At 29.9% G+C, this 24,015-nt stretch overlaps 1 protein-coding gene and 2 long non-coding RNA genes across 4 annotated transcripts; 1 reads left to right on the plus strand and 2 right to left on the minus strand.

Moving 5' to 3' along the window:
• Positions 1 to 1,526: 1,526 nt before the first annotated feature.
• LOC130903004 (uncharacterized) lies at positions 1,527 to 3,098 on the minus strand. The gene is made up of 3 exons (XR_009060498.1): positions 2,935 to 3,098; positions 1,960 to 2,210; positions 1,527 to 1,739 (listed from the first exon to the last, which is right to left on the minus strand). It is a non-coding gene; the product is annotated as an uncharacterized LOC130903004 (long non-coding RNA).
• A 444-nt stretch (positions 3,099 to 3,542) lies between these two features.
• Positions 3,543 to 12,306, plus strand: LOC130902999 (uncharacterized). Of its 2 annotated transcripts, XR_009060494.1 has the most exons (5): positions 3,543 to 3,753; positions 5,736 to 5,789; positions 7,311 to 7,364; positions 9,720 to 9,773; positions 12,117 to 12,306. It is a non-coding gene; the product is annotated as an uncharacterized LOC130902999 (long non-coding RNA). The 2 variants fall into 2 exon arrangements; XR_009060493.1 differs by lacking the exon at positions 9,720 to 9,773 and having other exon boundaries at positions 3,554 to 3,753.
• A 9,341-nt stretch (positions 12,307 to 21,647) lies between these two features.
• LOC130903102 (uncharacterized) lies at positions 21,648 to 22,271 on the minus strand. The gene has a single exon (XM_057815363.1). The coding sequence runs from the start codon at positions 22,269 to 22,271 to the stop codon at positions 21,648 to 21,650; it is 624 nt and encodes a 207-aa protein (XP_057671346.1).
• Positions 22,272 to 24,015: the final 1,744 nt, after the last annotated feature.

Consider the following 24,015-nt stretch of genomic DNA (forward strand, 5'->3'; position numbering starts at 1 on the left):
TATTCTTTACAGATGCAGTATCAAATAACGATCGTCTAGTTGCATAAATAATAACACAAAAATTAAAAGATTCTACAACAGTTATTTTTAAAATATCTTCTAAATTTTTTAATAAATAATGCAGTCAGAAGCTCCTAAATTATCCAAATTATACAAAAATATATTTCAGATACTTATATCTATTTTTGATTGTTTCGTTAAAAGAGATTATTTAAATAATAGACCAAAATCCTTATTACAGTTAGATTCAACTAGTGAACAAATTAAATTTCCTAAAAGATCTTCATTAAAAGAAAATAAAATTATTTAATTTCAAGTTCAAAATATTGCATAGAGGAATATTGCACTTCACTTGACATGCAAGTCTGTTGCCATCGCAACATGGCTGCCACTAACCAAAATTATATACTGAAACACCAACACTCACAATTACACTGTCTGACTCGCATTTCGAAAACCGTAATTACACTGTCTAACAGTCAGACAGTGTAATTGTGTTGGTGCAGTAGTGTAAACAGTGTATTCAGTATGAATATTGCCAACGGTTCCAGAAATTCAAACTTACAAAATTGTTTAAGTAAAAGTAAAGTAAACAAGAAAAAGTGGGTTGGTGCATCACAGGCAATAATTACATCTGCGGCTGCCTTGCTTTTGGAGTATGGAGGCAGAACAAAGCAGCCAGGCGGTGGAGGGCCAGGCCGTGGTTAGATAGAACAAAAAGAAACAATTTAGTTACAGAGCTAGGTGAAAAAACATTCAAAAATTATTTGAGAATAGATGAAAAAACATTTGAAAAACCCCCGAGAAAAATAAAACATAAGATATCTCAAAAACCCTTGGCAGATCATAAACTCATTGTAACACTAAGATACTTAGCTATAGGGGAAAGTTTTCAAAGCTTGCAGTTTTATTACTGAATTTCAGAGAGCACTATATCTCATTTTATTCCTGTTGTTTTTGTGAAAATTGAATTGAAATGAATTGAAAACATTGCAATAGAGAAGTGAATTGAGTGAAAAATCTAAAGAGTTTTTTTCACTTTACAAGATATTTTTCAAAAATATTAGTTTGCAATAGACACTTCTTCTATTGTTTTGTTTTAAAAATGTTTGCTTTCTGTTTCTATAATGATATTCAACAACTAAAGCAGAGAGGCTAAAAATTTTCAAGGAATTTGAATTATAACTATAAGAAATGCAAATTATAATATTTTGAATGTGTAGCAGAAGCTGCTTTTGGTATTATTATGTATTATGGTAGACCTAGAAATGAAGCACTCAACATCTGAAAAGTTACAAATTATTTTAATGACTGAATAATGAATAAAATACGTTGGCAATATTGTTTCAATTTCTAGTTTTTCTATTTTTAGTTTCACTTTAAAAAATTGTTACTTACCTTTATAATGTAATATTGTAAATTAGTTTATTCTACTTCTAGTGTAATATCAAATTTTACTTTTAGATTATTAAAGTCTAATGTAATTTTTTTTCAAGGAAAACAAAGCCCATGAATAAAATAGAATATAAATTAGATATACTTTTATTGAATATTAAGTATTATGAGAACTATTGAAAAAAGGAAACTGTAAAATAAATAAAGAGACCAGAAATAAAATATAATTAGAAATGGATAGTAATTCATTTTTTCTTGCTCTCTTTTTGCATCAAATTAAAGGCTAGAAATTTTGCTATTCAAGTCGTCAATTTAATCTTGATTCTCTTATGTATCCATTTCATCTGCAATAAATATGGAAATAAATTATTTGTTGTAAAATAGCAACTGAGATTTTTCAAGTCTTCGATCAACTACCTATCCCTCTGCTGTTATTGTAGTTTTTGTTCCATTAATTAATTTCACTGACCCAATTTCTAGTGAGTAATAATGGCAGATTAAATGATATGTGGATAATATGAGCAGGGGACAGCCTCTTTTTTAGTACTTTTTTAAAAAACTTACTCTGCAAATAAACGATGCTTTTTAGGCTGATGATGAACTTCTTCACTATTCTTTTTTTTACTTGGCAGCACTGTCACTGCAGAGGTAAATAGATTTGTGATATTTTCTTTTTCTGGTTCCCCTAATCTACCGCCTCTTTTTATTTTGAATGACTTTGGGCCCTACTGAGATGGTGTTTCAGATTATCCTTTTTGGGATAAGCATCCCAAGCTTTCTACATCACTGTACACAATTTCAGGATCAAGGTTCTGCTACAAAAAAAGAGAAATTTGAAATACTTCTTATTAAATATTTAAGCTAAAAATTACATACACTTTCTGATATACTTTCAGATGCATCACTATTAATTTTTAGATTTAATTTACCTTTGAACACATTGGATGCTCCTTGATCAGTAAATAGAAGGTCTTTATAAAACCACAACTTTGGCAAGTAAATATTATCAGTAGATGCTTCTAACATCTCACTTTTTCTCATTTTTAGCTTTTCAGCTACAAACTGGATCCTACGACAGTGAACCTTTTTTAACAACCTTCACAGTGAGATTTGTTGAAATTAAATTATTTATTTCCCTGATGATATTCTCAAAAGGCCACAATCTGTTGTTTATATGTAATAAATCTAAAGCAGTTGTGAAGTATAAGTATAGATGTTGTTCTTTGTTATTATTTGTTATATTTATTAATTGTTGTTTACATGTCCGTGATCTTATGCTAGTGGAGCTCTCTTCATACTTTTACAATCCATTTCAGGCCTGCCACAGGTTTAATTTAAGCACACGACTCTCTACTTTACTACTATGATTAATTATGATATATGTAATTATAATATCTGTTTTAATATATAATGAAATCCATTATTTTTGCTATGAATTCAACAGTCTTGAGCCGACTGACGAGAAAGATGTAAAAAGATAAAGATGTGAAGGCAAAAAAGTAACAGTATTTATGAGAAAATAATATATAGTTTACTTACTTTTTGCAGGATAGTATATCCATTCTTGATCACAATAATAAAAATATTGGAAACAACAAGAAGAAAATCGAACTAAAGTTGGATTCAAAGATTATATACAGGGTTAGATTTACCACGAGATCGAAAAGATATTATATTACTTCTATGGTCAACTGATCTGACACTGACATACTGACATATATATATCTATATATATATATATATATATATATATATATATATATATATATATATATATATATATATATATAGAAACTTTAGTTTTGTGCCATTTTGATTGCGTGTAAGTTGCAATTCTAGGGAGAAATCTAGTTATTATGGGTTAACAACCAGCTAAATGTCAGTCTCAGATCAGCTGACCTTAAAACTAATATTTTCGACCTCGTAGTAAATCTAACTTTAGTTCGATTTTGTTCTTGTTGTTGTATGCAAGATTTATATTCAATTTTATTATTTTAACTTTGCTTCGTCGTCGTCGAGTAACGATTAAATTTGAAATGCATGTATTTTTGAAAAATTTTAAGTTTTTGGGTTGGTAGCAAAGGCTGGAACATAGATCAACCCCATCCTGGATGGAACGAACCTTGTATTATTAGTTCTGTGATGGAATAGAATAGTTTCCGAATGCCAGCAAATATAAGTCCATTAACTATTTAATCATTCGTATTTTACTTTTCCCATAACCATTTTAAGGAAGACACGTGCGTTTGGATCGGCATTTTCGAATTTTGGAATATTTTTATATCTTTGAACTCTATATACAGCTCATTTTTGTTAGTTGGCGTATATCATTAATATAGAAGCTTATCATGTTTGAAAGTAAGTGAATTTATATGTATATATATTAATGCAGCTAAATGTTCTTCATTTTAGGCCTCTTCTGTTTCAAAATTAGTTTTTTTGATAGTTTTTAAAAGAAAGTTAGATTTTGAAGTTTCGACTTATCCTTAAGTATTTTCAACATATTTTGATATTATTTATTTATATTTTCAATTCGCTTTTATTGGTACAGCAGTAATGCAGTCATTTACATAATGGAAAAAGAATGGAATATTTATGTTAAGTTTACTTAATATAGTTTCCTCAAGATCTTGCTTGCTATGTGATATGGAAAGTCCTATAGTACAACTGACAATTTGTTTATATATTTAATTCTTATATTTGAAGTATGTTATTCTAAGTGTTAGCTTTATAACTTTGATAAGAGTCATTTTTGTTTGAAATTGAGATTATAAATAATTTTTATTTGTTTTGATCTACTTATGCATCATTATTCGAAGTTAAATGAATAATTAATAAATTTGTAAATTACTTACATACTTGCAGACATTTGTATAGAGGCAAATTTCTACAACAACGTTCATTTTACCTCCATGAAAGGTTATGAGTTTTTTAACTAAAAATAATTTAAAACAAAATTAAAAAAAAGAGTTTGCTCTGTATGTGTTTTTATAAATGTGTTGTGTATAGGCAACAGCATTGTCTATTATTATCAGTCGCCACGAGGCTAGTTTACTTGTCTTTTGTTACATTTGCACCTTAAATAATTGAGGTTAGGGTTAGAGGTATTTGAATACTTGAAACAATTGGTCAAATAGGTGTTATAGCTTTGTGCACTTTTAACAGACCATATATATTTTAGAGGATATTAATTTCCAATTTCAGATCAGATGATATTATTTCACTACTGCTTCTTAATTTATTTTTGAAATTTCTGATAATATTACAAATATCAGATCTTATTTTATTTTGAGTTTTATTATTTAGATGATTAGTGTTGCATTCAATATTACTTAAGATATTAGTCACTCATAATAGATAATTCAATCTCAATAAAATTTTTGATCCATTTCAATATTATTTCGTTTCAATTTTTATAAATTGGTTATTGTTTAAGTATTAGGTTATTAATTTTTTTAACAGTTCTTGCTCTGCATTTTTTAAAAAGAAAGGGTTCTGTAAAGAAATTTTTCGTCAAATTTTTGGAAAATGTTATTAGGAATTTGTTTATCTATTATAATTGCTTTGTCTACCAATTCATTTTATGATCTTATAATTAAATGGATTCAGTAATAGTTTTATGATTTGAAACATACACATATATAAAACATTATTCTGATATTCATGTTACAAGTATTTGTAAATTTTGAATGAGATAATTTTAAATTTAGAAATGTAGGTATCAACTATTCTTTTTTGGATCTAAATAGAAAAAATTTTTGGTTTTTCTGCTTCGCAATTTTTGTAATTTTTCATTATTTGTTTGTTTACATTTTCACATACAAGTCTCATGTTAATGTGAGTTGATATTATTTCATCAATTCCAATTAATTTTCTCGTTTTACTTTTTGAAACTCTTTTTGACAAGAAAGATAAATTTTTCTTTGATTTTTACACCTCAAATATATGTGGCAGTTACAAATTAAATTATTCATAGTTGCATAAAAATTTATCTATGAATTTTACTTAAATTATTTAGTTCTTTTTTATCACTGCCTATTTTCTCGTTCCTATGTATGTGAACCAATTCTCAAAATTCTCTTTTCCTTATATTGGATTCTGTCCCTTGGTATTCAATAGGTAAATTGTTTTGTTATTATAAGTAATATTTTCATTAAGACAACAATTTATTATCGATTGAAAGAGACCTAAAATTATTGGTATATTCTTACTTGGAAAAAATTGAGATTTACCCATTAAACGAATAACAATTTTGTAAATATTTTGATGCTTCCCCATGTTTTTTGTTTATTTTTGTGATGAGTATATGGTTGCTCTTAATTAAATTGATTGTGTTGCAGAAGGAAGATTAATTTGGATTCAGGAACCTACTGTGCAAAGTACAAATGCAAAAGGTATGTAAAATTCTCCATATAGATTAGCTGATGATTAAAATATATAAAATTGGAAAAGAAAATAACTCTTTGTTTTTCGTTTAGAACTAGAAGTAGAAATTCAATCAAAAGTTCCGCGTATTTGTAAAATCAGGCATGTGTCTAACGTTTCTGTCCGCCCAGGACTCATGTATTCATTTTGAGCTCTCAGAACTCTGTTCTCTGCTTCGAAAATAACTACTTACGAACCAATCTACCGATTTGGACGTTTTTGAATGATATAGACGAGTTTTTTTGAGCTCGTATAGATATCATCAAATCAAAAACGATCCTATACGAAATTTCGAAGTTATGTTACAACAAACATTTTCGTAGTTTTTGTTGATTTCTTAAAATCCACTGGTCTGAATTGGTCCAAATTGTACTCAAAATCTTAAGTTTGGTCAATCCCTTTCGAATGGCTCCATCCACGATGGATTCGGTCGAGCGATTCAAAAGTTATAAGAGGGTCACATGCATACATACATACATATATATATATATATATATATATATATATATATATATATATATATATATATACGGAGAAAACCAATAACTTCCCGATTTTTGAAAATTTTCAATTTTCTTAGCGGAATGTTAAAAAAAACTTATTTTCAGTTTTCTTTCTCCAACAATTACTCACATACAAATCAATTAATTTTGACCAGATTGGCGGTGATCGAAGTTCCTGAAATCGATAAGTAGAGCCGTTTAAGAATTATTTCGATTTTGTTGCTTATTCTTTAGGTTCATTTAACCATTCTATAAGTGTAACAAATTTGCCATATATATATATATATATATATATATATATATATATATATATATATATATATATATATATATATATATATATATATATATATATATATACAGTGGCGTGAAAAATAGGGGGATAAAAACCCTGTCAGCGTGCCACTGGTTAAATTACTCCAAAGTTTGCTTATGTCAAAATATTACTTTATTAAGGAGCATATTGGTTAGGTTATTTGAATAAGAAATTTTAAGGCGTTTTTGATGTATCGCAAATTTTTGATTTTGATGTAAAATTTTGAACACCCTATATCTCAGCAAATAGGCCTCAGAAGGGTTTGTATTCCTATATCACATTGAATCATTTATTAAGATCTCTCAGTGACAGAGCATTGTCGGTCGAATATAGAATATATAATACTTTTGAATGGAGCTAAAACTGAAACAAAGAAACCCGTTCCTCAATTAATAGATTGTTTAATTAGTTACACGACCTAATCTAAGTGATACTAAAATATTAGGATATACTGACTTGGATTTGGCAGGAGATTAGACTGACAGAAAATCTACAACAGGATTTTTATTTAAAATGTTAGAGAAAGTTTTTGTCTTACCAATTTATTGAATGATTTTGCCTTTGCTAAGAGAATCCTCTTATTTTTATTTGTTTTCTTTTGGAAAACACCCAATTTAGCTCAATGCATCTGAAACTTTTCCTTGGTAATAATCAAATCTATTTTGTTGTAGAAAGAAGAATAATTTGGATTCAGACACCACCTACATCTAATACAAAAACTAAAGGTCAGTTGTTTATTATAGAAGGAAATATGAATAGTATCTTGACAATTCACTTTTTTATTAATAATTTTACCAATAAACTGTATAATGTTCCGTTTATAGGTTCCATTTGGTTTGGTTTTGTAACGGGTCTGGATCATATACGAGTAGTTTTGATTTTCTTGGCAATATTTTATTTGTTTTCAAAGTTTTCACACTGTAAATTTTAGAAGAGGATTTGTATTCAGATGTTCGTTTGATACTTCATGGGTTTTAGTTTCGTTGAGAAGTGAATAGAGTTGTAGCCTAGCAACGCCTAAGACATTCGTTCTTTAATAATAATGTAGATCTAGTGCTTTGGGGTAACCTAAGGTGTTTGATTAAAATTAAACGAAATCTTTCGCACATATTGTTAAACTGGAGCAGTAAGGGATGGTAAAGTAAATGTATATATATATATATATATATATATATATATATATATATATATATATATATATATATATATATACATTTACTTTACTTGCATTTACTTCTGTGAATTGTCAGTAACAAATCTTCAACTCATTGGATTTTCTTCAGTCCAGATATTTATCTTCCATTCATCTTTAATAATTTGCAATTATTTTGTATTTTGATTCAATTTTAACTTCTATTTCTTATAACTTTGCACTCCCCATTCTCTTTTCTGCTGATACTCTTTTCAAAATCCCTGATGCTCTTTTTTTTTTCAATAGCAACCATATAATATGACTGACTAGATTTTTTCTCTTGTCTCCTCACAATGTCCTTCACTTTTCAAACACTTGTCAGTTCTTATATTTATGTTTTTAAATAAACTTTTATTTCATTAATAGTTTATGAATTTTCACTATTATGGGTCATTTTGGCAACAGTTTCATATATTTTTTTTTTAAAAAAATCAATCTTCCACTAAATTTTATATTAATTTATAATTAATAACATTATTCTATGATACAAATTATGATTTGTACATATGCAATCCTTTTAGAATATATCATTTTTAATAAATAATTCCTTATATATAAAATAACTATAATTAATTAACTTGCAAATATCAATTCAATTTCTTTTATTTTTTTTATCGATTTTCTGCCTTTCGTTTAATTATTATCTTTAGTAAAACTAATCTCAATAAATTATAAATTTTATTATGTACCTACTTGCTTTTAGATTTCTGATCATTTCAATATATATATATATATATATAAATATATATATATATATATATATATATATATATATATATTTATATATATATATATATATATATATATATATATATATATATATATATCATCGCAGAAATATTCAGGGAAGCTTCCTAGGACCTCAAAAGGTCGAGATCTGAGGAAAATACGATTTTTAAAAAACGGAGAAAACCAATAACTTCCCGATTTTTGAAAATTTTCAATTTTCTTAGCTGAATGTTAAAAAAACTTATTTTCAGTTTTCGTTCTCCAACAATTACTCACATACAAATCAATTAATTTTGACCAGACTGGCGGTGATCGAAGTTCCTGAAATCGATAAGTAGAGCCGTTTAAGAATTATTTCGATTTTGTTGCTTATTCTTTAGGTTCATTTAACCATTCTATAAGTGTAACAAATTTGCCATATATATATATATATATATATATATATATATATATATATATATATATATATATATACAGTGGCGTGAAAAATAGGGGGATAAAAACCCTGTCAGCGTGCCACTGGTTAAATTACTCCAAAGTTTGCTTATGTCAAAATATTACTTTATTAAGGAGCATATTGGTTAGGTTATTTGAATAAGAAATTTTAAGGCGTTTTTGATGTATCGCAAATTTTTGATTTTGATGTAAAATTTTGAACACCCTATATCTCAGCAAATAGGCCTCAGAAGGGTTTGTATTCCTATATCACATTGAATCATTTATTAAGATCTCTCAGTGACAGAGCATTGTCGGTCGAATATAGAATATATAATACTTTTGAATGGAGCTAAAACTGAAACAAAGAAACCCGTTCCTCAATTAATAGATTGTTTAATTAGTTACACGACCTAATCTAAGTGATACTAAAATATTAGGATATACTGACTTGGATTTGGCAGGAGATTAGACTGACAGCAAATCTACAACAGGATTTTTATTTAAAATGTTAGAATCCCAAAAAACAATCAACAGTTTTTATTTTTTCAACAGAAGCTGGAGAGAAACTAGAGAAAGTTTTTGTCTTACCAATTTATTGAATGATTTTGCCTTTGCTAAGAGAATCCTCTTATTTTTATTTGTTTTCTTTTGGAAAACACCCAATTTAGCTCAATGCATCTGAAACTTTTCCTTGGTAATAATCAAATCTATTTTGTTGTAGAAAGAAGAATAATTTGGATTCAGACACCACCTACATCTAATACAAAAACTAAAGGTCAGTTGTTTATTATAGAAGGAAATATGAATAGTATCTTGACAATTCACTTTTTTATTAATAATTTTACCAATAAACTGTATAATGTAACGGGTCTGTGGAGGTTCTTCAGGTCCACTCTATCAATCTCAAAAAATATCAATTTTGTATAATGTTTGTATTGTCGTATTGTAGATTTCGTTACTCCTTGGAATTAATCATATACGAGTAGTTTTGATTTTCTTGGCAATATTTTATTTGTTTTCAAAGTTTTCACACTGTAAATTTTAGAAGAGGATTTGTATTCAGATGTTCGTTTGATACTTCATGGGTTTTAGTTTCGTTGAGAAGTGAATAGAGTTGTAGCCTAGCAACGCCTAAGACATTCGTTCTTTAATAATAATGTAGATCTAGTGCTTTGGGGTAACCTAAGGTGTTTGATTAAAATTAAATGAAATCTTTCGCACATATTGTTAAACTGGAGCAGTCAGGGATGGTAAAGTAAATGATTATTTCATATCATGGAGTGTAGTCAGTGGTGAGTTAAGGTAGGCGTTTTTTTTTCTGTCCATTACCTTAAAATAGATTAGTATGAACGATTTTCAAGGGTTTATCAGGCATGACCATGAATTTTGGTTTGGGCGAAAATCTCATTTATTTACTTATCACAAAACTTTATGATGTCTTCAATATACTTAGTCAAATTTTTGTTTGATCTGGTTTATTGTAAGTTGATTAGCAGTCTTTGCAATGGCTCTTGAAGGCTCTGATTATGGTGTTAAAGTTAATGGATACCCGCTGAATAATATTCGCTATGCAGACGATACGGCAATACTCACAGACAACGTACTCGAGATGAAATTATTCCTTGGGCGAAATAAACAATATTGGGAAATCATATGGCTTAAAAATAAATGCAACAAAAACCAAGTGCATGGCAATAAGCTGAAATGCAATTTGAAGTGCCTAACCACATATAGATAATACGCCTATCGAGCCTATCGAGAAATGGGACCCTCAGCAGAAAATTAAGAGCCGCATTGAACACCCAAGACAGGCATCCATTAAATTTAAACCGATATTGTGTAACCATAATCTCTCCTGTGACCTTCATTATAGAATGGTCAAATGTTATGTCTGGTCAATTTTACGGTAGCGCATGGAAACATGGTCATTAAAGATATCGTCCATCAATAAAATAGAAGCCTTGGAAATGTAGACCCTTCAAAATTGTTGTGTATACCATGGACAGATGAGTGAGGAACAATGATGTACTAAGAAGAGCGGGAACTGAGAGGGAGTTGATCAACTTGATCAAGGTGCGAAAGGTTGGATACTTGGGTCACTTTCTTTGAGGAGAAAGATGTACAATACCCCAATTGACCATATAAGGAAAGAGAGGCGTAGGCCGAAAACAATTGTCATGGCTACGCAATATAAAACACTGGACTGGTCGGCAATTGTAGTGTTATCTCTGGTTTCTGTCGTGTTATTACGGTTTAAATCATTAATATTTAAGTCACATTGATAATCTATATCATATCTATTTATGTTATAGTCTACTATGCTTGTACGTGTCGTTAATACTAAACTCTGAGGTAGAGGAGTCTGACATAATTAATATGGCTTTCAAGATACAGATGATGTTAATATGCATTCCTGAATATTCTCCAGGGACGAACTATCTTTATGTTCACCTTTGAAGCTGTGATAGTGAATAAACGCTTGAAAATGACAATAATCTCTAAGAACTCTTTCACTGTACTACTTTTTTATAAACACTTTCATGGATTACAACTTTTACAAGGTTTCCAAAATTGTATATGTATAATATAACAAAACTTATACTAAAGTGTTGTATTATTTCCGTTTGATTGATTTATATAAAAAATCTTAATTACTTGATATCGAAAGTTCTCTATCCATAGTTGCTGCTTTAATACAATCAGCATTATATACAATTTGTTTATATATAATATTATATATAATCATACTGTGATTACAGTTTTTTATCAATATGTCGAAATAATTTCGAATGACGTGATATTATCTTAAACTCTAATTATTCTCAAAGAAATTCCCAAAACTTTATTAATAATCATTCTTGGTGACAACCACATCGTATGAAACTCGTATTTTTTTAGCATTTCGAATAAAATAGCTACTAACATATGTACTAATTTGTAAAAATAACAACAGACTCAGTCATATTGGCAGTTTTTGTGGAAATAAATAATATTCCTGATCTTTAGATTAACTGTTGATTGATGTTATCATGTCAAAGAAAACATCATATTGAAGATGTAAATTAAATTTATTGCTTATATAAAATGAATTTGCTTATTGAATAACAATCGTTTTCAGGTACCTAAAAATCAAAATATTTGCCCCTTTTTTAAAAAGTACGGATAATCAACAAAAGGAGAAGAGGATTTTATGATTGCTGGATCCAATAGTATCCGATTGGAATTAGGAGCAAATCCGACTGCTTTATATTTCGAATAAATTCTCAGTGTTAATTTGTTTTTTTTTTTTTAAATTGAAAGTCCAAATAAAAATTGTCGTACAACGAATTGGGTGTTTTTTTGTGTTCACTGTGCTTCATTTTGGTTGAGACTGCAGTTTATCTCTGATATTAATAAAGATATAAGCATGTCGCTTTTCCTGATCCTATATCACTTTTTTGTAAAACTTTTAAAATCACAAAAACAAATATTCTAACTACTTTTATTTCTGAAATACAAGACGAAAATAAGAATGTTTTTAGAGCACTGTTTTTAAGATTGGGAACATACTTGATATTTTTCAAATGAAACACCCTGTCTATTTTAACGTAGTATTTTTTTCTGAATACATTGATCTATCACTATCTAATCTTCAGTAAATTTCATTTCATATAAAATGTTGGTTGGCGAAATTGATGTTTTAGTGTGTGTGAAGCAAGACCCCAAAAGTTTCTGTGAAAAAATAGAGGAAGAGGTAGGAGCCTCATAAAAGAGTAAGAATTATTAAAAAAGCATAAATTTATACCGTATGAGGTTAAAATTGTCCAATAATTACATCCTGACCATCGATTAAAACGATTGGAATTTTGAAATTAATTTTTAACCAAAACTAATGAACATCTGTATTTTGCAAAAAAGGTAATATGGTCTGATGAATCCCATATAAGCGGCTGGGTAGTATATATACTAGGGAAAATACAAGACAACCATGCCGATTTGGTTTTAGTATTCCATGTTTTGTATTGGGCACTAAAGTTGTATATACAATTTTTGATGGTATTTTAACAGCCCAATGATACCTAAATATATTACAAAATATGCCAGAGTTGCGGGAGGATATACCTTTTTCCCCCCTAAGATGGAGCGCCCGCTAATAAGTCAAGGGTAGTTGGAGAATATTTAAAGACTTATCAGATGGCCCCTGAGGTCATCGGAATTAAGTATTATAGACTTTTTTGTGGTCATAAGATTTATGCAAATCGGCATAGTAATATAGATGAGCTCCAAGCCTCAACCGAAGAAACATTCAGAAACTTTCTCAAAGGCAACCTTTGATGACTTTAAATACCTTAAGGCGTATTGAAACTGTATGTGGTTAATCTATAAGACAACATGGACGACAGTTTGAACAATTTTATTATATTTATGTTTTTCTAGTATTTGTAATTCAGTTTCTAAATTGAATTTCCAATTTTCATCAATCCATTCAATTTTGAAGCTTCACAGCCACCAATTTATTAGCAAATGAAGTTGATAGATCTTCATTCAGACAGTATTTTGAAAGAAAAAGTTGATGATATTAACGCTCTTGTATTTTATATACAATATTTCAAGAATTTGTATAATTACCCAGAATTAAAAAAGCATGCAGCACGCATTTTCGAAAGAGATGATATATTTTACGCTATTTTTCAAGACAACATGTCACTTCTTTCGTCGTGGTTGATTTTGTTGGATAAAGCCACACAAATTTGGAAAAGTCATCAACTAACACAAAAATGTACTGATAATTTTGTTGTTCACTTCATTGGTCCTATTTGGTCGACGTAATACGTCTCTAGCGGACCTTCTAGCTTTTGTATAGGATGAAGCATTCATTCTTTCTTTCCTTCCTTTTTATTCCATAATATACAAGGTATACAGTTATTTTTAATCGTTTCTATTTTGTCTTTTAGTCTTGGTATGTAAAATTCCTTGTTTATTACTCCTTGTGTTTTTTTCATTCAAAAATTTCCTATCTATGAACTTTTATTATTATTTTTTAAGTCTGCATGTTCTTTGGAATGACAAGTAATTTTAATCCATTATCGTATTTATACAATATATCATGCTCTAAATAAAAATCTTCATACTCTTCGGTCAAAATCCTTTTTATCGCCATCTGCCTACCTCGTCTATACTCAATTTCATACTGAAATTCTTCTAGCATCAGGGCCCATCGTGCAACTCCTGTTGTAAGGTCCCTTTTCTCAATGGTTTTTGTGAATACATTATGTATCCTAAAAATTTTACCTTGGTTTTCAACAGTTGGCACTTTTTCTTTTTCATTTCTAGTCCATATTCTGCAGCTGTCTTTAATACAAGTTTTAGTCTTTCTATCCCCTCTTCTTCGTTCGCACCCAAGATGATAACATGTAGTATATAACGTACATTCTAGCAGTCATCTCCCTGAAGACATGAGCGATGAATCGTTGGAAAACTGCTGGAATAGTACACATTCCAAATGGACATTTCATAAACTCGTACTGACCAATCGGCATTACAAAAGAAGTTTATTTTGTGCTGCTTGCTTCAACAGGTACATGAAAAAATCCATTTTTCAAATCAAGGGTGCTGAATATCCTTGCTCTCTGTAAGCTGTCTAGGACATCTCCAATATGTGGAAGTGGAAATCTATCGCGTATTATATTTTTATTAATTTGCGATAATCGCAACAAATTCTGGTTCGGCTATCCTTTTTTCTCACTAGTACAATAGGACTAGCGAAATCCGAACAATTCGATTTGATTATTCATCTTTTAACCATTCCTATATCTGTCTATCTACTTCTTCTTTTTCGGGTGCCGATAGTCTTCTTGGTCGCTCATAAATCGGTTATTCGCTTTTCAGAACAATTTTCACCTCATTATTCGTTGTCTTCACTTTGAGTGGTTTGTAGTTTTCTATTAATTTTTTCACTTCCTCCCTCAAAAACCACGTAGAGCCTAACGAGTTCTCCTCGGTTCGCCGTCATAAGAAAAACAAATGAAAAATAAAAGATTCATTCTATGCAAAATATATAAATTTAAAACAAAAATAGATGAAAATAACTCTTTGTCTTTCGTTTATTAAAACTTAATCCTCTACCTTTCTATTCAGAAGACAAATATGATATATAAAAAAATATCTCGTTTTTACAGCAAAAGAAAAATCAAAATTATCCTCTGGACTTCGAATAATAAAAGGAATATGAACAGTGTAGTCTTCTTTAGATTAGCAGGTTTGTCGTAACACTTTATTTTACAATGTTCTGCTATTGCGTACAGCTCTAATGATCAATTTAACAACGGAAATAATTGCATTTTAGATTTTATACCACGCAGAACATTTTATAAAGAATAATTTTTTTTCGTAATATCAACTATTAAAAAGTTGAAGTAGGTAATTTAATTTGTTACATGTTTCTCAGTGTACTTTTATATAAAACATGGAAATTCGTAATAAAAGTTGTAGACGGTGGTAGAATGAAGCTGTTAAAGTAACGACGATGTTCAGAAACAATAATTTTGTATAATGTTCAAAAAAACAACAACTTATATATATTTAAATAAATTTATTCATACAATTTAACAAATTAAAGTTATTTATTGAAAAAAATGATTGTTAATAATAACAGTATGAGCTCTAATAGTAACTATTCCAACATCATCTAAATTTTCGGAATCATTGTCTGGTTTTTCTTCACGATTAGAAGTATTGACAGCGTCTTCATCGAAAGCTACTTCTAGTTGAGGTATTGTCGTATCTTCGTTATCGTATTCAATAATTGTACCCAGTTTGAGATCTTCTTGTTTAGAACTAGAAGGTTCGCTTAACATAATAGGTACCTTCAAAACTTCAACGCTTCTTTCAACTGGACTCACGAATCTAACGGTTTTCTTCGATTTAGTTATTATCGGTTTATCGATGTCGGTCAACGTGGAATTCACCGATTGATTCTTCTTTATAGATTTAGCAAAATTACGATAATGTGAAGGTAATTTACGGATTACGCAAGATTTACTTTTAGTTACAACGATCGAATCGTTGGTATTAAGACTTTTTCTACGTTAAGAATGTCTTGGTGGTACTCGAGGTAATTTCTTCAAAAATACTATGGGGAATGTACATTCCGTTTGCGTGGAAGTATCGCTGGTTCTTCTTCTCAATATATTCATATTCATTATTATAGTAAACGATTCAGTAATTATGTCAGGTGTCAAAACAGATCTGTCAATTTTGATATATAAACTGTCAATTATTGTTGTAGAACTAGATATTAGAATGTGGTTTTTTTTACGTAAAAAGCAAACACAAATTTCGATTAAATTTTGAGTTAATGGGAAAAAATTTCGAAATAAGAGTTATAGATCTTTTAATTTTTTACAACTTTGTCATTTAACTTTTTTCTATAAGACTTCTATAAGACTGCCGGAAATCGAGATAAACAGTTTTTCATCGAACTATTATTTTTTTTATTTCAAAAATTATCAACCAAGATTTATGTGCTGAATTTATGAATTATTATTTTTTAATACGAGGGCGGTTCGAATATAAGGTAATAACCTTCACTGGTTACATATTTTTGGGATTTCTTCAGAAGGTTTTTTATCCTTGGACAACTCGGACAAACTCCTCCATCAAGCTTCAACTTCATCGCGAGCTCTTAAGAATTGATTCGGAGAGACGTTTGGAGTTTTGTCAAATCTTCATGAGGAATTATGATGAAAATCGAATTTTTTTCATAATTTACTAGTTTGAAGTTTTGTTTCCCACTAGATCGTGTCAAAACACTCCCCAAAAATGAACGATCCTTATATATTGAATCTGAATGTAGAAAAAAGACTTGGACCAAATAATATCTTTCGTGTTTCATAAAAATCTGTTCAATTAGAAAAATTTTCAACGGATTTTCCTTCTTAAAGCTTTACAGCCTTCATATTCTGTCATATTTATTATTTTAATCCGCGTTGATGTATTTATATAACGAAAAAACGGAAGGATGTCTTTTTCGTGAGTACGTTTTGTCATTTTGCAATGAATTTATGAATGCTTGTCCGTGATTTTTTTAAATAAAATTTTTATCACAATTTCGTTCTACTTTTTATACCCTAGTATGACAAATATAAACCCCATCAGTTCGCTATTATAGCAATGAACGTTATCATCAATAAATATCAATAAATATCAAAAAATAACAAAACTCCTAAAGGTACTTACTGAAGAAGACTTGGTAAATGAAAAAAAAAAACGTATGGAAAGGTGTGTGGCGAAGGGATAAAACACCCAAATTAGACCTGAAGACTTAGACAGAGTTGCTGTGAAACGATTTCCGACTATTGCTGTTTTTTGATTTTCTTTTTTTACATCTACAAAACCAAAACTGAAATTGGTTAAAATATTTTTGTATTTGTCAATTTCTTCGGCAATAGATGTACTATAAACAATTGTAATATTAATTAATAGTGTACTGAATAATGACAAAAAATTCATAAATTCCGATGATTTTTATCTATTATAAAACGAATTCACGTCGTATATTATTACTCATCGGGTTTTAAATTTAAGTACGACTCATCAATTCGATGTTTTGTCTGTTCAAAAACGTTTTTATGAGAACAAACATTATGAAACACAAAAATTTTATCTAGTCGTAGTTTAGAAATAAGAAAATTTCGTTAATAAGGGTGTTTCGCAGCTGCTATAATTCAATCTTATGGTTTAATTTTAAGTGAATTTTCTGACATCGTCATCAGCCACAAATTTATATTGCAGAAAGTAAGTACGAAGTTTATGGGGTTGTGTTCTTCCTAATTATCTAATTATGTATAACACACTGTATATATTGTACACACGGCAGACTTTCATTTACCGTCGAAATAAACACGCGGCTAATTAAAAGTTATTTCACTAGTTAAACTCGTCTACTCGATGGGGTATTAATTTTGATGAAAATTTCCCGTTTTAGATTATGCCGGATGTACGAATTTATTCCATAATTTTCATTTTAAAACATTTCGTTTCAGTTATTTATTATAAAATAAGCCTACTAAAGCCTAAACGTCAAGCTTTGTTAACAAAACCAACTCAAATTTACTGAAAAAATCATCAATCAGAATTTTTAATAAACTTTGGTCTAGTCACTTATTGCCTCAATTCCGTATTTCTAAAGCGCTCGTTGCCAAATTTCAGAATTCCAAAGTATCTGTTATCAAAATTTTGCACTTCTTAAGTACCAGTTGCTAAAAATCACATTTTTAAAGTGCTTGTTGCCACAATTCACAATTATTTACTTTACGTAAATATCTTTTGCCACAACGTACTGTTTTTAAAGTGTTCAAAGCCACAATTTACGATTCTAAAATATCTGTTGTTACTATTTCTGAGGTGTGTCTTTTAGAATACTCTCATCATTCCGGATTTGTATCAGGAGTGAGTGAAATATTGCTGTTGAAAGACATGTATGTGACTGTATTAGCTCTGCTGGATTACCGCTATTGATTTCTTCTAATTACTTCTTCCGTGATATATAGTGTTAGCTATTCTATACTTTTCTTGATTTTATATTAATGTTAAATCATCAGCGTATTATCTTCTTTATTTATCGAGAACAGATATTAATACATATTTCCATAATGCAGGTGCTACAGCTGAATTTGTTCTAATTTTTAATGATTTATTTGATATTTGTAAATCTCGTAATAGATTGGCAAAATAAATATTTTAAAAATCACTCAGCTCAAGAACAAAATATTTAATTGCATCAATTTATTATTGTGAATAATTCACATTATTATAATGTGAAGAGCCATGATAAGGAAAATGATGCTGAAAAGAAGTAAAAATGCTTATCGTTTGAAACGTAAATGTGCATGATTTCTCTCTGAATCTGAAAGGTACAATCATACATAATGTCGAATAATGATCTTAAATCAGAATGGATATAGTTATGAAATAAATGGTTGATTGGATTGCATAGTGACAAATTGAGAAGTGTCGAATAAGCATTAAGAAAACGAATGACAATATCAATTCTGACAATTCCAGATCAGATAATACGTCGAATGGCTAATGAAGATGATGATAGAAAACAAAAGGGGAAAAGTGATGATTATTTCATAAAATACGTGAGAACAATTTGTGTGCTGTATTTACTACTACTACAACGCACACTCACTATTATACTGTATGACGACTGTTTCGATGTTCTCTAGTTTTTATGTGTTTTGTACAAAACAAAAGATATTGACGCGTAAATTTGATTTCAGATGGTTGGTTAATTGAATTAGTGACTCACTAAAGGCATTGAAAAAAATATGGAATTTGATCCATTTGGTCGAAAGATACAAAAATCTACAGGAAGAGGTGATTCAACTGTTTTTGGTATTTGTAATATCTGCAAATCATCAATTGATTATTTCTTGTAGGAAATACTAGCTATCATTACTCAGACTGAATTAAAACAATTTTCAAATTCAGTGGTAAGTTCAATAATTACTCATCTTGTATTGGATATTGTGAACAATTTAAAATTTTTGTATCTCTTAGATAAACCCCAACAAATTGGTATTGTGTGTTACATAATCCTAATGTGATGAAAACGTTATTTTCGAGTAGGTAACATCAAATATTTGAGAATCCCAAAGTGGAAGGCCATTGTTGTCCCCGATTTGAACTATACGACGATGTATTGATAAGTTGGTAGCCTAGACCAGTTCCAAGCATAAACAAAATATTGCGTTACCATAGCAACGAACAATAACTTATTAAAAGTGTCAGTGTTAAGTTTTGTCTCTGGTTTTCCCAGACCTAAGAAGTTTCTTGCTCCAGTTTTTTGGAAATGCCATGGAGTAATCATGATTGATTTTTTTAATAAGGGTAGAACAATAACTGGAGATTACTATTCGACATTACTGAGCACTCAACTGAAAAAAAGTTCAAAAGGTCGTAAATTTTCTCCCAACGAGGGATAATAAAAGCTGTGGAGGTCTGGTTACGTATAATGGATGTTTCGAACGATTAATCATCAGATTGAGGATTTGTGGATCATCGACGCGTAGTTTTAAAGAAATCTGAGGATTTTATGGGGAAAATACTTATCATTGGTTAGAATGAGATACAGAATTGTGATAAAATAACTTATAAATCGTACGAAAAAGAATTAATAAAAAACAAACTGGGTTTTGAATTTATAAAACTGTTCGTGCAATAACGAAAATCTCAAAAGATAATTAACGCTTCACTGCGATCTGAATAGTAAACAATTGTCGAGGTAAACATCGAAATATTTAATTTTCAGAATCAGTTGATTATTCAAAAGTAGGAATAAACAACAGCATTACACAAAAAATTAATTCCTTGGAGTTACTAAATCGAATAAAGCTACAATTGATTTTTTTAATTAGTCAGAGAAAACTAAATAATATATATATATATATATATATATATATATATATATATATATATATATATATATATTATTGGAATGAATTTTACATTTTACGAATAGCACTTGTCAAATCGTTAAGCAAACAAAGCGGGCATTTCAAATCGCTAAAGCTTTGTAACAGAAATTTAACATTTCATAATAACTCTTGCGAATATTTTGTTTATCGCCAAGGAATATCGAGTTTGTGTGTAGTTTTGCCCGTTTCTCCAAGGATAAAGGATAAATTCGAAAGAGAATTTTCTCGAGTTTCAATACGAAATTGTTTGTAATGCAAATTCAGTTTTATTATAAAATTTCGTTTCTATATACGTGTATTATAATCAATTTTAATCTCAAGACTTCCTCGAGGAGCTCCATAATGAAAGCATCTTATTGTTCCCCATATAGGATTTTACGATGGGTCCAGTATAGGCCCAGACTTGGACCAAGTGCCCTAAACTTGGTGGGACTGTGATTTAAACCCGGTTGGGATAACGTATAACTATCATTTATCTATCCCCAGAAAGTTGAGCTAAAGTATAACTATTATTTATATATCCCCAGAAAGTTGGGCTAATCTATAACTATCATTTATGTATCCCAATAAAGTTGGGCTAAAATATAACTATCATTTAAGTATCCCAATAAAAATGAGCTAAAGTACAACTATCATTTATGTACCCAATGAAGTTGGACTAAAGTATAACTATCATTTATGTATCCCCAAAAAGTTGGGCTAAAGTATAACTATAATTTATGTATCCCAATAAAGTTGGGCTAACGTTTTTAATAAAGTTTGTTTTGAGAGTTATTCACCACGCATTATTGTTATTACTAATTTATTTGAGCAGATAACTAATTTAGTTTTGGGTAAAACGTTGAAAAAAGGTACTGAAAAACAAACAACGTGTTGACGCTATTGAAGGTGTTTATTAACTGACTACCAAAAAAGAAAGAAAACGAAGGAAGACAATACATCCATTGTGTTACAATAAATGAACATAGATGTCGCCACACGGCTCGTGAACTTTTGTTACTATTTCCAACATTCCCACTTAACGAAAGTTCACAAACTATAATAATCTAATAAAAAACAAATCATATACAATTTACTAAACCTAAATAATTTACAAATTTGCAATTTTTGTTACTTTGCAATGGTTTAGTTAATATATCAGCCACCATTTCATCACTTGACACATATTTTATATTAATTTTACCTTCTTATAAGGCATCTATTACGAAATGGTACCTGATATCAATGTGTTTTGATCTATCATGAAAATCTGGATTGCATGCCAGTTTTTGAGCACTTTGATTGTCATTAAATATATTAATGCAATCGAATTCTCCTGTAATCTCAAACAAAAGATTTCTTAAGTATATGGCTTCTTTAGCTGCCTCGCTTAAGGCCATATACACAGCTTCAGTTGTCGATAAAGCAACTGTCCGCTGCTTGCAGCTTTTCCATGAAACGGAACCCCCAGAAAGTTTGAATACATAGCCTGTGAAAGACTTCCTGTCCTTCTTGTCTGCTCCCCAGTCAGCATCTGTGAATACTGTTAATTTTGAATTATTTTTACTAAATTTCATGGAAAAATCTGCAGTTCCTTTCAAATACCTAAGTACACGTTTTACATATTGCCAATGTAACTTTGTATAAGAGTTATTATACTGACTTAATAGACTAACAGCATGAGATATGTCAGGGCGAGTCATTACAGCTAAGTACTTTAAGCTTCCGATAAGTTCCTGGTAAGGAATCTTCGGATCCCAAGTATCACCCTCAACATTACTCAAGTTGACACTATTATCAAGAGGAGTATTAACTGCCTTACTTTCTAACATTCCAAAACGTTAACGTTTTAATAAGTCTCTTATATAATGTTCCTGGTCTAAAGTTACATAATCTCGGTTAATTTTAACTCCTAAACATTGTTTAGCCTCTCCAAGATTTTTTATATTAAAATGGTTATTTATTTATAATGACTCTCAATAAAACTTATTTCATTGGAATCAACAGAAAAGACAAAAAAATCATCCACATATAGTGCAACTATTGTAAGTTGATTCCCTTCATTCCTTTTTATATAAAAGTACGGTTCAAATTTTGATTTTTTCTATCCAACATTTGACAAAACCTCATCAACTTTTTCATTCCATGCACGGCTAGATTGCTTTAATCCATACACAGCCTTTTTTAACAGGTATACTTTATTTTCATTATTTTTTGAAACAAAACCCTCTGGTTGTTGCATATGAATACAGTTTCTTTTAAAACCCGATTTAAAAAAGCTGTCTTAACATCTAAATGTAATATTTTTAAATCTAACTTAACGGCTAATGCAATTAACAGTCTAAAAGTTGAGTGTCTCACTACTGGAGCGAAGGTTTCGAAATAATCAACGCCCTCTTTCTGTGTGTACCCTTTTGCTACCAGTCGAGCCCTATACCTATTTTTATTGTCACTGTCAGTTTTCACTTTGTACACCCACTTACACTTCACAACTGTCCCCGTTTCTGGTGTATCGACGAGCTCCCATGTTTCATTCTCATTGAATGAATTAATCTCTTCTAACATGGCCTACTCCCATTCATGCTTATATGGCCTTGAAAGTGCTTCCTCTATGTTCTTTGGAACATCTACGCTATCCTGTGCCTTATCACTTGTACTAGCACCATTGAAATATGTTATGCATTCATCAAAGACTTTCTTCTTCGGTTCTCTTTGAGATCTTCTTGGTGCTTCCAGTACTTTCTGTGCTCGACTACCTTCCTTTGGAAAAGGCAAACGGGCTTGCTTACCTTTACAGCACACTTCACAATTTTCTATTCTAGCATGATCATTACATACAAAACCATCTACTATCTTGGCTGTCTTGTTCAGGTAAGTTTCATTTATGTGGCCCAAACGTTGATGCCAAACATTAGTGCTCGCTGCCTGAAAACATACTGATGTGTCTTTACAAACATCCAGTTTATAAACATTGTTGTTCAGGCTAGCCACTAAAACATCATTTTGATTGAAAATATCACATCAATTATTATGAAAACATACTTTATTTCCGTTTCTAATTAATTGACACACAGATAACAAATTTGTGTTCAAACCTGGGACTCCTTTTAACAATATTTTGTGTGCTCTATCTGTGACTGTGTTAATTTCAATATCACCAGCATATTCCACATTAATTTTAGATTTATTAGCCACCACAATCTCAAGAAAATCTGGATTCCTTTGATCTTTTAGCCATTGTTTAGATGTTGTCAAATGCACACTGGCACCACTGTCAACATACCAGTCGGTGTCTTTGAAATCTCCTGTAGTGAACACAGTACTGAATATATCTTCAGATCTATAGTATTGGGGCATTTTGACATAAAATGTCCATTCTTTTTGCATTTGAAACATACAATGCTACTGAAATCCCTTTTGTTGTCACTAGAATCAGCTGTTGCTGTACTCGATTGACGTTCTCTATTTGGCATTCCAACATGGCTACCTCTGACAGAACCAGCTGATTTACATTTGAAATTAGCTCTGCCGGCGCCCTCTCTGAACTGCTTGCGGAAACCTGATTTGAAATTCCTG

This window comes from Diorhabda carinulata, chromosome Y, assembly GCF_026250575.1.
Source record: "Diorhabda carinulata isolate Delta chromosome Y, icDioCari1.1, whole genome shotgun sequence".
Lineage (NCBI taxonomy): Eukaryota > Metazoa > Arthropoda > Insecta > Coleoptera > Chrysomelidae > Diorhabda > Diorhabda carinulata.

Coding starts and splice junctions, on each gene's coding strand:
- LOC130903102 (XM_057815363.1), bottom strand. CDS start 22,271: ATGTTAGAAAGTAAGGCAGTTAATACTCCTCTTGATAATAGTGTCAAC.